Raw genomic sequence first — 13,897 nt, 5'->3', positions numbered from 1 at the left:
AAGGTATTTGCCTTCAGGAGGTAGTATGATGTTACAGCCATACCGACCTAATAGAGAACAACTGCAAAAACAGGTGGCCCAGCTTCTCCCCTTTTAGCAGTCCTGTGAATAAACGCTTGCCTGTGTGTTTGTGGCCTTACGCCTTTGTTTGTCCTTAGGCCAAGCCTGGCTTTCATTTTACCCTGTGGGGAGCTGGTTGACAGAACCAGACTATGGTTAATTTTCTGTTGCCCAGCTCCCCAGACCAACTCATCCCAGTATCAGATGAACTCCAAAGCTGGCCCAAGTGAAGCAGTGAGAACACACTGCCAGAGAAAGGGTGAAATGACCCTTTCAGAAGCAGTTACGTTTTAACTCAGCTTAGCTGTAACACCAACCTTACTACAGGTTAACACCTCTCGGGACTGCATGAAAAATCCAGTTTTGATTAATTTCTCAGGGTCTGAGAACAAAAGCTGAAGCAAACAAAAAAGACCGAGAAAATGTGCCGACAGTTTCTAAGGTGACATATCAATGAAAGAGGAGTTGGGTAAACGGAGACCAAAAATGCTGTTGTAAAGACCACAGAAAACCAGAGGGTAAACCTCAAGACCAGTCAGTAAACCTGCAACCGTGAATTTATTTTACTAGTCTTTCCCAAGTGATTACCAACTTCAAATTTGGATAACAACTTCTGAGGACAGTCAGCACCCCCATAACCAAATCCAAAGGGCGAGGCTTCACAAGACAACCAAGCCAATCTAAAATCTTAGTAGCAATGAAAGAGATGGTCACATGCTGCCTTTCCTGCCACTTCATCCCGCTTCCTTCTTTCATTGTCTAAGCTGCTGCTGAGTCAGGTCAGTTCCCTGAACTGGCAGGAAAGAAAAAATGGAATTATTTTGTTCATTGCTTAGTGAGAAAAACTGACTTACCAATGGCTGTCTGTCACTAAGGGCTGTGTGAACAGGCACAAAGGAGAGAATCACGCAAGTGGGGAAAAAAAGGATGAGGTTCAGATACTGCCTTTTTGGAAGCAGAAAGCTGTCAAGCATGATGCAGTGGTCTCATTAACACTCACTTAATAATATATGCTAACTGGATGACAGAACAACATACAAGTTACATCATACTTTATACATTTCTCTCAGTTTTTACCTTCCTCGAAACGTTTATATTTGAAAACTTGCTTAAGAAACATCAGCTGCTGGAGATTTCAGATGAAAACAAAACGAAGAACATTTCCCATTTTACTTAGCAATGGTCTTTCCTTCAGAAACCACACCGAAGCATGCTCCTTACTGCTCAGAATCAAAGAGCCAAATCTCTACTTTTCCACAGCACAGCATGTAGACTCTTTAAATCCTTAAATGTTCAGCTTCCATTTTTCAATCACTACACTCCAGGAAATCATGTACAAAATGACCCTAATGCCTTCCTTCCTCTTTCAAAACATTTAATAAAAGCTTTATAATTTACAAGGAACAAAAAAACCCATTTTTACATGGAACATTTGTAGGCCAGCTTGGCCCTTCAGTCTGCAGCTTTTCTCATCTCTTTGCACTGTGATGTCAGAAACATTTATTATTATTTATGAACTGCTTCCTTTTTTCCTTTGTTTGACTGGGTCACTGCACGCCAACGTACATTTTCTAAAGCTTAATGTGAAGATAGGTCTCAGAAAGACAAAAAAATATACAGGTGCAAAAATATCTAGGTCACATAACTAGCAGATTCCAATGAGCACAAGCTAGAATTCACTTGCTCATTCTTCCTTCCCATTCAAGTAAACTGTTGCAGGGCAAAGATACAAACCTAAAGCATTCACCAGATGTTACCACCTTTATTTAACACAGGCACACATGTATCCCAGGACTGGGGAGAGTCAACAGCCCGCTATTCAAACCTTGCGCCAGTCAAAAAAACCCCAAAACAACACATTACAACTCAACCAACTGGGCCAGCATTACTCAAAATTACTTTTGACAGCAGCACTACAACATAGGATTACAAGGTCCATTGTCCTGGACCCACACTGGACAATTATGTAGAGAACCCAACACATCTGCACATATTTGTAATGATGACAATTACAGCTTTCTGTAGGACTATGATGTCATGATATGATCACATCTATTCAGGCTTTTTGACTTGATATTTTGTATGACAAATGGTACTTTCAGAATTTGGTTGCTCTTGGAATGTTTAGGAAAACAAATGAGGTTTTTAAAAGTCCACATAAGGAATGCTTCTTATTATAAAAAGCATTTATTTTCTTCTCATCTACTGAGAGTCATGTGCATATGCACAAAAGCCAATATAACCATGGCATTAAATCCTTTACAGTCGGTTCAGAATGTTTGATAATTTAACATAATTAATAAAAAAATTCTTGTATCTGATATTCATAGCGTATTAAAAAACCCTATCCTTAGCTCAGATGTTCCGTTCCACTAACTTAAGTCATCACTCCTAAGAAAATTTTTTATTTAATAATACTTAAAAAAACACTGCTGGGACTTGCCATCAGTTGGCAACAGCAATCAAATATATGGATCAATTTAACTTACACAACATTCACCTGTGTGTCAGTCATTCCTCCGACAATGCCTTTGTTGTCACTTTCGTGGAATGAAATCAGAGTAGAAATTTATATGAAAAAAAAATGGTGAATAACAAAAGACGGATTACAAGTTACTTTTATATGCATGCTGATGTTATTTTAGAACATCTGTTATGGACAATGCACAATGGATCCTTTAAATCACCAAGCTTCAGTACTTTTGTACCCTGATTCCAAATCAAAACACCCCAAGAAAACCAAATGGCACAGAATGAGCTTTCTACCCTCAAGTTTACATTTAGGAAACACTCACCAAAGGTTTAGTCCAGGTTACATTCTGGACACTACACTAATCTCTACAAAGTGACGCAAACCGAAACAGCAATGTAACATTGGGAAAGACGGGCCTCTATTAACAAAATACATTAATAATGCGCATGGATATCTCCAACAAAAAGTCAATGAGAAACACAAACACAAGGGCTACTCAACAAATATTTTACTCTTGCGATCCTCTAAATACTGTCCCAGACAGCTAAGCTAATTGGGTGGGGGTTTTTTTATAGAAAATCAGTAACAACTTCAATAGTGGCAGACTAATGTTATTCACAAAAAGAAAATAAACATGCTTAATTTTGTTAATAAAAAGAGCAATTGATTTATTAGAAAACATCCAGCCATTGCCCTAGGATAGCTCATAGTAATTAAACTATATCATCACATAGCTCACTTTGCTGCTACTTCCAATAATAAATGTGGAGTAATTAACAACAAATCCCTTTGCACACACACTAATGGTGACATTTTCAAAGGCAGCAGCAGCAGTTTAGAATGACTGCTCTTTGATAGGTACGAAGAGCGCACAGCAAAGGCCCTCTATGCTTAACAGTCTCTCCTTACATACCTATTCTTGTCAATACCTTCATGTGCTGGGAACCAAACAAGTGCCAGACACACACAAAACCGTGGAGGAAGAGTGTTAAAAATCCCACCTTGTCCCTAGGGGAAACGTGGTATCCCTACCAGGTATCAGCATCCACAGAGTTCATGGATTTGTTCCTCTCTTTTCTACATGAAAGCACCTTTTTTACACGCTTCTACTGCTGCCTTGTATCTGCCCTTGAATTCCTCAACCATCATTCAAATTGTTATTGCACCTAATGTAAATATTTGTTTATTTTCATAAGTTCCTAATTTTTTTTTGTATTTTTTTCCTGGTAATTTATCTCTTTATTTTTTCCCCTCTTGCACCTGAGGTTTGCAACATAATTTACACAGTTGGGTATTATGGTCATATCTGCTTTTTTTTTTGTATGCAGATCAATACATAAGCTGCAACCTCTCTCTGAAGTAACCTATAATACTATTATCTTTTTTTAAAAAAGACTTTCTGCCATATTTCCCAAAGCTTTGTCTTAGACTTAAAAACTTTTTGACACATAGGCCATGCTCCCTGAATTTCTGAAGTGCATCTAGTACATAGATGTCACAATCATAAACAAATAACATATCACTGCTGTAAGTGCTGGTGTGTACTCCATTCGGCAGCTTCTTGGGTGCCCCAAAAAGGTAGCACAAACAAAAAGAGACAAAGCCATTTCTCACACGTAAAAACAAAAAAAACCCCAAACACACAAGAAAAGAAAAAAAAAAAAAGGACATAGCACCAACTTTGTAGTTTTCTTTGTAGTTTTAACTGTTCAGCTAAAAAGTCACCTCAAGAGACCTGGAGCTAAGGCTTAACAGGTTCAAAAATCAGGCCCCAAAACAAAGTGAAAATTGTACTTTCTTCATTGTAGGAAATGTAAGGAAAGAAACAGGCAAAGATCATGAAAAGGAACTGAAAGCAAGAAGGGAGATAACAAGGTGAAGACTACTACAGAATGGAATTAAAACCAAGCAAAATTAAGTCCTGTCATCAATTAAATACACGCTGATTATAAAGGACCACAAAGTCCTGGGAAAATTACTCAGTAATTTTCACAGTATCAGTGTTATAAAAACCCAATTGCTACAATGCCACCTGTCAGCCTGTTTTAATGAAGAAATTTGTGTTCTCCAGGCTGGAAGATGGTGGTATCTGGAGTAACTACAGGGAAGAGCTTGTCCCTGAAAACACTGGTAATTCTCACACTTTGTCTTATGTTGTGTGTGTTATATGTTATGTGTGTTTTAATAATTAATTCCCCATTTTAAGAAAATTCACAGCACTGGTGCCTAATCTGGGAAACTACTTTTAAAAACAATTATTTTATTCCAGTTCTGCTGTTTGGCATACTGCTGGGTACATAACATACTGTATTTTCAAAACAATAAATTAAATTGATGTATTTTGGTGAAAACCAAAACAAAAAGACGCTGCCTACAATTGCCTGGGATAAGTGCTTTACAGAAGCAATAATTTAACCAGAAAGGGGGTGTCTAATGGCTTCTAATATAGCATATTTTCTGTCAAAATTTCTGTCAAAATCTTGACAGTTGGTCTCATGTTTAGGATCTATAGAAAAGCAATCAGACTTAAAAGTGAGAGGAATCCTGTCTCCTACAGAAAAGAGAAGCATCGATAGAAAACGCCAGTACGGTACGTGCGCCTGCAGCACTACTGTAATCCTCGTTCCTCATCTCAAAGAGTTTACATTAGGTACGAAGAAGGACAACTAGGATTCATCAAGAGTTACTGAATAGAAAGGGATAACCCCCCCGGGTCCAAGAAAGGCCTACACTGAAAACTTCTGAGAGCAAGAGAATATTCATCAGGAAGCATCCCCGCACGCTTGCCCTCCTCTCCTGTTCTTCCCCAGGGATCCACTCTGGCCATGCTGGGAAATGGGCTACCGCACGAACCAAAACTTTGGTCTAACTTCGTATGCCATTCTCATGATCACCCGTCATCTCTGAAAAAAATCAAACTAAATGCTTCAAAGTTAAGTTCTGACATCCAATTTCAAAAATTTGAGCTTTGAATCCTCTGTGGAAAAGAAATCATGTGTTGAAAGAAACACAGTGGAACCAGAGAAGAGAAGCTATCCTTATCCATCAGTCACACACAAATTTAGGATATACAGATTTTGAAACACATAGGAATGCCGCATTCTCTTAGATTAATATAAATGGTGGATCTCTTCTTTCACCATACTAGATTTTGGCCTAGCTTCACTTAATAAGCAAAACTGTGGCATGTGAACGCAAGGAAGGCTTTAGACATTTAGATTATTGGACTAAAATGATTTACTGCTTGCTAATCATTATTTGCTGTCTCTCATTATTCATTTGGTAATATATTTAAATAAATTGTTTGGAAATAGCTGCTTCTTTTTCAGCTTCTATTATAGAAATCAAATTAAACAAGACAAAAATATTTTTTTTAAATAAAACATAAAAAAAGGAAATTACACAGTTCATGTTGGAATGACCAAAAATACATAAATAAAAAAGGTCATTTTGTCATTTCAGAAGCAAATCCAACTACTGGCTTCTTACTAGCATGACACAGTGCAATCAAAACCTCTTGTCAAAACCCAGCAATAACCAGATCAGAATCTGTGCCTGCTGTGGATGTTCTTTTTTTTTAAGTCTGTATCTCTTGTGCTTATGTGTACATTATTTTAAATTCATTTATAATTTTTAAGTAACATAATAGTACACATAAAACCCTTGAGGGGCTAACTTCCAACTGCCATTCACAAAGGCAGTTAAAGAAAGCAAGTTAGGAAAACATCCGAGACATTTGCCTCAGGGAACACTTACTCAACCAAATTTTTGAAGGTATTACATCCAGATTTTTCTGGATACTACTATGAAAATATTGTAAAGCTAAAGGAGTTGAAGCATTACTATGGGTAGAACTGTTTGAGGTTTTTTTTTTTTAAAGCTATTTCTTCATATTTTTATCTAAATATACTACATAGCCATTTATTAAAAAAAATAGTGATGAAAATCAGAAACAAGATCAAGTAACAGATATGCTTACTAGACAACTAGAAAGTTAGGATTAATTCAAAACGGGGGAAAAACCAAAAATGAATAATTTTTTGTATGTACTTACATATTTAAAATGCTGCTAAGTATTCCTCACAGAATGAAAAGCATCAATAGAAAATACAGAATGAAAGAACCTCTCTTTCACACTGCATTCATTTGTCCAGGATCATAAAACACCTTTAGGTAAAAGTAGCATACTGTTTTTTCTGAGCAGTGAGTGCTGGTTTGAAGAAAAAACTCTATTCCTGTATCACATAGTCTCTGTAGTTAGGTTACACAGCAAAAGCTTCATGGAACTACATGGTAAAAAGGAACGAATAGCCATATTGGTAGCGAGTTGGTAGCAATCATAAGTTACTTAAATACCCATATGCACGTGAAATAGGAATATTTTTGCATTGGTTTGTTACATCAGTAAGGAACTAGCAAATGATAGTGGCACAAGAACACTCACTGCTAATACAAGATTTATTCACTAACTGAAATTAAATAAAAACATCCACATACAGACAATCCTTACTTAAGAGTGGAGGTAAACTGCGTAACATTCTCATTAAGTGTAGGATCTTAGACTGTTAGTTTTCCACAAGTACATGAGCAATCCCATTTTCTTGACACCTATTCTTCCACAGCGTACTAGCTGCAGGTGGTTGTAGACTTCACTTTTTGCATTCAATACATCTGAATATTTATATGAGAAATATCTGTACCGAATCAGGAAAAAAAAAAGTACTATAAAACATACCCTGAAAAAGTCATAGTTTATTGTAATTCCCATTATAAAAGCTGAGGGGAAAAAACACAGCAAGTTCATTTCAATAAATGGATAGAATTATTTTAATACAAATAACTTTGAATTGAAAAACGTGCAAGAGGAAATGACAATTATCATACCTATTTTATGAGCAGAAAGGACTAATCTTCTTGGATACAATTATCACTTATATGAGTCATTTGCTCACTTTTTTTCTGATATACATTCATAATAATTCACATCTGTTGCGCTATCCCAGACGTAACCAGAAGACAAAGATTGTTTAAGTTGTTTATCCACCATCACCAATTGTATGTTTCACAGAGTAGGCTTTCCAAATTTAGTATGAAAAGGACACAATTAGATTACAGAATAACTTGTAGAAAAATCCTCCACATTAGTTTATCAAAAAAAATGAAACACTATTTAAAAAAAAAAAAAAGCTTGAGGATATGTGTGTGGGAGTTGCTCTTTATGCACTCTCGCTGAAGACAACAGCCTGTAACTTTTATTTACTGCACTGGTCAACAACTGCATTTTCACATTATCAGGTTTGCTGAGAAATACCACAACACTCTAATGTCCAGGTTACACATTTGATACAATATTTTTCTGAAAATGTGCCAGCTGCAATTCATAGACATTCCTATTTGCCAAGTTCAATGGCTTTTGCAACACTTAAAAAATTCTAACGCATCAGAAAAACTTATTTACTGAAGGAACCATCTACAGCTACCAATTGATTATATAGGGCCAAAAGGCCAAACTTTTCATTCTGATGTAAGTGTACTCATTAAATGAGCATCATCTAAACACAAAACTGTAATTCTTCCAACGACTGCTTTATATCTAAAAATATCACTGCTGAATGCTGCAATTACATTTCTCAGCTGGAGACATCTTTCTACATTATTTTCTTGAATGCATAAGATCCAGGCTCACCAGTGTGCTAATCAGTTGCACTAAACTCTAAATGTGATCTAATTAACTAGAAAACTACTCAGATTTGGTTGGTGAGGTTTTTTGGTTTGCTTTCAAATCCAAGCATTTCTTAATCACCTTGTCTGCCCTCCAGAGAAAATACTCAAGAAAAAAAGACAAGATGTTCAGAGGAAAAAAAGCCCTACCATTATAAAATATCCTTAGGTCCTGAAAACTACTACTTACTCTCAAAATAGCATGCTTACCCAGTAATTTCGTATGGATTCTGACTTTAAAATTTTCAGTCTTAAAACTGTTCAAAGGTAAGAATCACCTAGAGTGTATATTCTGGTCACAATGCAAGCCCTAAACATTTGAATCATTCCTTACACTTAGCCTGTAATGAACTGGAGAAGCAGCTCCTCACCGTCAATTTAGCTTGGTGAAAGAAACAATTCTGAGATTCCGGTAAAGCTTGGTTCCCTGCACTGGGAAGTTCATCGCACAAAATACGCAGCCCTATTCGAATTAGGTGTGTTCTTCATCTTGCTGAGCTGCTTAGGAAAGATGTATGCATCAGAAGATATTCTTCCTTCCTAGATTACCAACAACTCTCTGTCAGCCCAAATCTGCCTCCTCTAAAATTCTTAACATTAACAGACCTTGTAGGAAAGAAGGATGAACACAGCAAGTGACCTCAAGAGTAATTCTTGTCACTAACTCTGATTGTTTTCTCTCTCATATAAAAAGTATTCGTTACAACATGTAAGCTACTAAATTGAACATGTGCCATCTCTTTTTTTACTCACCTACGCAGTTATCACAAAGGCTGCAATGTGAGGCACGAGGTGGGCGGAAAATCTTGCACGTAAAACAGTATTTTAGTTTCACTGTCTGTCCATTGATGATCACTTCTTTTGTTCTGGGAGGGGGGCGGTATCCTCCTGAACTGGAGCCATTTGCAATATCTAAACATGGAAATGGAAGGTGTTAAATTTTTCACATGAGCTATGGTGTACGCACAGAACTGTCCTTGATGGCGAGCTATAGCAAGTTTCAAATTTATATTAACACACTTGAACAACTTTTTTCCTTTCTCATTCTCCCAAAATAACAAGTAGCAAAAAGACAGTTAATTACAAATAGCATCCCTAGTCAATTTGAATCAAAAAAAACCCCACCCAACCCCAGTTCTGAAATGCTGACAGCTACCTTGATCTCAAAACTCTTATACTCTCATATCCCCTAATAGTTCATAAAGAATACTTTAAAGACAACTGTGACTACTGGTGCAGGATAGTAAAATCTGGACAAGTTATCTTTAGCATTTTCCTCAATTTTTTTATAATTCCTGTAATAACAAGAAGTCTCTCTACAAGTGCTGCAGATACTCTACAATCTAATATAAAATCTGCACGTTTACTTAAGCAACAGCAGCTCTGTCATTAGAGCTTGGCACATGGTAGAAATAAGATCAATCATCACTTTGAGATCTCTTAAAGCGATGTGATGCCATTCTGAACATGCTCCATTGTATCTCACAGCTCTTGCTGTTTCGAAGTTTGAAAATCTAACTCCCAGTGTTAGATTTATACATCTTGAAGTTTGTTGCATAAAAATAGTTTCCAACTACCTCATTTGGTACAAGTGGTGCCATTTGGGGTTTTGTTTGCGTGCTTGCTTTTATTTTAGGACATCAGCATTCATTTTTCCAGCAACTAAAGGACTGATTAGGCTAAATCATTAAAGTTCAATTTTGTCCTTTTAATACTCCCAAGCTGAGCTATACTCTGAAAGCTGAACATATAAAAGTGGTACCTTTTTCTCAGTTTATCTGTTCTTGTGTAATCACAATCAAACCAAACCACAGAAGTGAAAAAAACTCTAAATTATTACTTTTGGACAGGCATAAAAGGAAGAACAACAGGAAAGTAAAATAAACTGTTTTCCAATATGTGAATGAAACCACACTTCCAAGTCACAGTCACCTGCACAACTGTGTTTTAAGTTGTCCCCCTGACTTTCACGTTGGACAAGCATGGGGCTGGATGACAGGCTACTAAAAGATCCATGACTTTTATTTGAGCTCAGATTGTTAGAAATATCACCCACAATTACAACTTCTGCCAGGTCAGCAGACATATTTACACAGCCTACAAACTACACGTTTTCAAAGGGGCAACCAGAAAGCCTCCTACCTAGCAAGGTATTCAAATTACTGACAGCATAGCTGTGCTAGCAAAGGTGTAATTATACAATATGCTAGATTTGGAAGCAAATCTAGCTTAAGAAGTTCCCATCTGTAATGTCCTCACCCAATCCATAAATCAATAAAAGTATTTGTGGGACACCACTGTAAACTTGACCATTGAAACAACCGGACTTCAGAAAACTCTCTTTGAGAAGAAGGTGGAAGGAGGGGAGCAATAACTGAGAATGAGAGAATTTGGGTGTGAAGCTCCTAAGCATCCCTTATGAGAATGAAGTGGTGAATACCAAAGAAACAGCAGCTTAGGAGCAGTCCACTGGACCCAGATGAAGTACAGACATTTGCCTGTGTTGGATCTAAACCAGCCCCTGCAATGCTCCTGGGACGCTGGGCCAGGTCCTATGATCAGCACATGGAAGCACAGATTACTGTGTGGCTCCCAGCAATCAATAATACTGATTTTGACCTCAAGGCCAATACTACTTGACACGGTATTTTTGATGAAATAAATAGTGCATTACAAGCTACTAGTGTACTTAAATACTGAAGCACAAATAGACAGTAAAAGTTGTTTAATGTGCAATATGGAATTTATTATTTTTTTTTTTTTACAATTATGTTGTTTGAAAGAAACTCATTAATTAAACGATTGTGACTTTAAAGCACTCATGACACATCAGTTTGAGTTAAGAAATTTTTGATTTTTGCATTATGATTTAGAACTAAGCTGGAAAGATGTTCTTTTGAGGGCATAGCACAACCGTGCTTATACTATTTAAAGCTTTACAGAGGCATGGATGATTGCTAAATCCAGAACACAGGGAGGAATTTCTTGTCATTCAGAGATTACACTGAAAAAGCTTCCATATTTACAATGAAAACTTGTTTTCTGTAGAACACGTTATCATATGCTGCGTGAAATGCTGAAATAAATAACTTGTAGTACTAGTACAGATCTATATATGACAATACTTTTTAGGGGAGAAAAACACCATAGTAAGTTTTTGTTATTAGTACATTTGTTAGAATGCTAGAATTAGAACATTAGAACATATTTGTTATCATTTTTTCTGTTTTAGTTACGATCACTCAAAAAGATAAATATATTTTAATACACTGTATGTTCAGTGTACAATGATGTACTTTCAGACATCATCACGAGCAGGCTTGTAATATTCTTAGGACTTCTAAAAATCCATGGGCCTTACAAAGCACGGCATTATGCCCACTTCTGACAATACTCTGGTCAAGATAGACTTAAATTGTGAACAAAAATGTAGGTCATTAGCCCTATTTATCTTTTTATCCAATAAAGCACATAATGCATTCATTAATAACATGTTCATTAATAAACCAGTGATTTCCATTTGATACTCATACTCAAATTTAAGTGCATAATTATCAAAAAACACTAATGAAGTCCAAACTTTATATAGGTGTATCTTTCTATACTGCTAAAAATGCTGATGTGTTGAATTCCCTAAAATAACAATATTTCAAATTTTCGTCTTTTACAAAATCTTATTATTCCTGAATATGTACGTAATAATCCAAAGAAAATTACTTAAACTAGTCAAGGTGAATTGATTAGAAGAAAACCATTCTTTTTTCTAATGAAACATTTATGCATAAAAAATGCCCATTGACTAAACCCAGTATTTCCCACCTTTCAAGAAGTTCAAATAGTGCACTGTATCTATTTTATTTTAAAATTGGCTCCAGTAGAATCTCAAAGGCAACTTCCCTCTTCTCTGGTGGAGAAGGGAGACTACTGGCCAGCCCATTATACTTACAATGCTGGTTTTCTAAGGGGATTTACTTCCAAACAGTTGCAGAGAAGTTCAAGTTCACAGGGACAGCAAATCCTAGCTCTCTGAGGAAAATTAATCTCAAAATCCAAGGGTGAAAGCTGATGCACACAAAATTAATGAAAACAGTCTTGCTGACTTTCCATGGAGTCAGGATTTTACCCACAATCCTAAATTGCACAAACCCGAAAGTCCCAGTCTTTCTGTTTATTAACAATTTTTTTTTCTGGAAATAAGCAACGGGGCAAGGCCAAATGTGCTTAGATTTAATCAGCTTTATCTGACCTAAATGCGCTAAACATGCCCTGGTCTCACAGTGATTTTTCAGACTTCAACTGGACGGCTCAAACTTGGGTTCTAACACAGTTAAATCTTTGAATATCCTTATATCTTTTAATATATGTGGTCCCTTTAAGGCATAATAAGATGAACCTTTAGAGAATCACCTTCACCAAATAAACCTCCGTTTGAAGCCTACTTTTTACATTTTTCTCTTCCAATCTGTTACTGACATAGTAATGCATGTTATTTTACACCAAGGGTAAAGTTTGCCACTAATGGGATTGCCTTCCATCCTCTCCGCTCTGACACAGTTTGTAACTTCTCTAGCAGCGTTAAATGTTCATGCACTAGATGGGGCTCCAGCATTTTTATTACCCTATTACAAAAACCCCAAACATACAATCCATATCCTTGCAGGACCAAGGTACCTGAAATGCTGCAAGAAAGTCACTCCAAGTATTTAATGGAGATACAGCACAGTCTAGCAACCTTCTCATGTGACAACAAACTCCACTTCAATCTCTCAAATTATTACGCTGAAAACAAATGGAAGGTGCTGTTTAGATGAGACACAGAGGCTGGAATTTTGTATGCTTATCACCAGGATTCTCCCACTCAATCAAGCATTTGCTTTTTTGGTCAATTTTCTGAAGATCCTAGGACAAACAGTCTCTAGAAGGTCTCTCCATGTTGTCTCTACACAAACTTAACAGCCATATTATGCAAGGTTTGCCATCAACTTTAAAGGGACACAATTTCAATCTTCAAACAATATTATTAGAAAAGTTAGTAACTTGAAGTAGTTGTAAATGTTTCCTGCTAAGAAAAACAGAAAACGCAATGAAAAAAGGTATCTTTATGTATGACCTATAGCATCGAAAAAAAACAAAACAAAAAAACCCCCAAAACCCACCAAAAAAATAATTAACCACCCTAAAACCTCTGCAAAAATGCAAATGTCCTCTAAGAAATGTCTTCCTCAGTGTTTAGCTACTTAAATCTAAGATATATGCTTAACAACAGTGAGCTACAAGAGGAAAGAGTAATTTAATTCTTTTAGGGAAAAGAACTTACTCAACTAACGTTTTCTTGTTTCCAGACAGTAATCTCAGGGACAAACAGTACTGGGAACCTGGCTTAGACTGAAACCAGCAGCTGCTAACTGCATGCTTCACATAATTCTTCTGATAGCCAAAAAGAGATACCGACCAAAGATTGCTCCCGACTTTAGATAAAAGACTTACTGCCTCGATTTCAGAAAAATTACTTTCTAAGAGTAGAATTGCATGATCTTCTTCAAATCTAAAACTTTATGTGAAAGGTATTCTCGCTCCCTGAAATAAATGTAATCTTTAGTGATTTGCTGAGAGAAACAAGCATAGAGAGTAAGAGCTTTCTGA

General features: G+C 36.4%; 1 protein-coding gene across 7 annotated transcripts in view; it reads right to left on the bottom strand.

Moving 5' to 3' along the window:
- The window catches only part of ZDHHC14 (zinc finger DHHC-type palmitoyltransferase 14), a 117,350-nt gene that overhangs the window by 30,959 nt on the left and 72,494 nt on the right, over positions 1–13,897 (bottom strand). For all 7 annotated transcript variants that reach the window (XM_054197312.1, XM_054197306.1, XM_054197308.1 and 4 more), the window contains exon 3: positions 9,008–9,166. In XM_054197312.1, the coding sequence (XP_054053287.1) occupies positions 9,008–9,166 (159 nt within the window). The remainder of the gene's footprint in view (positions 1–9,007; positions 9,167–13,897) is intronic.

Source organism: Rissa tridactyla, chromosome 3 (genome assembly GCF_028500815.1).
Source record: "Rissa tridactyla isolate bRisTri1 chromosome 3, bRisTri1.patW.cur.20221130, whole genome shotgun sequence".
Classification (NCBI taxonomy): domain Eukaryota; kingdom Metazoa; phylum Chordata; class Aves; order Charadriiformes; family Laridae; genus Rissa; species Rissa tridactyla.
This window is presented reverse-complemented; position numbering and strand designations above follow the sequence as displayed.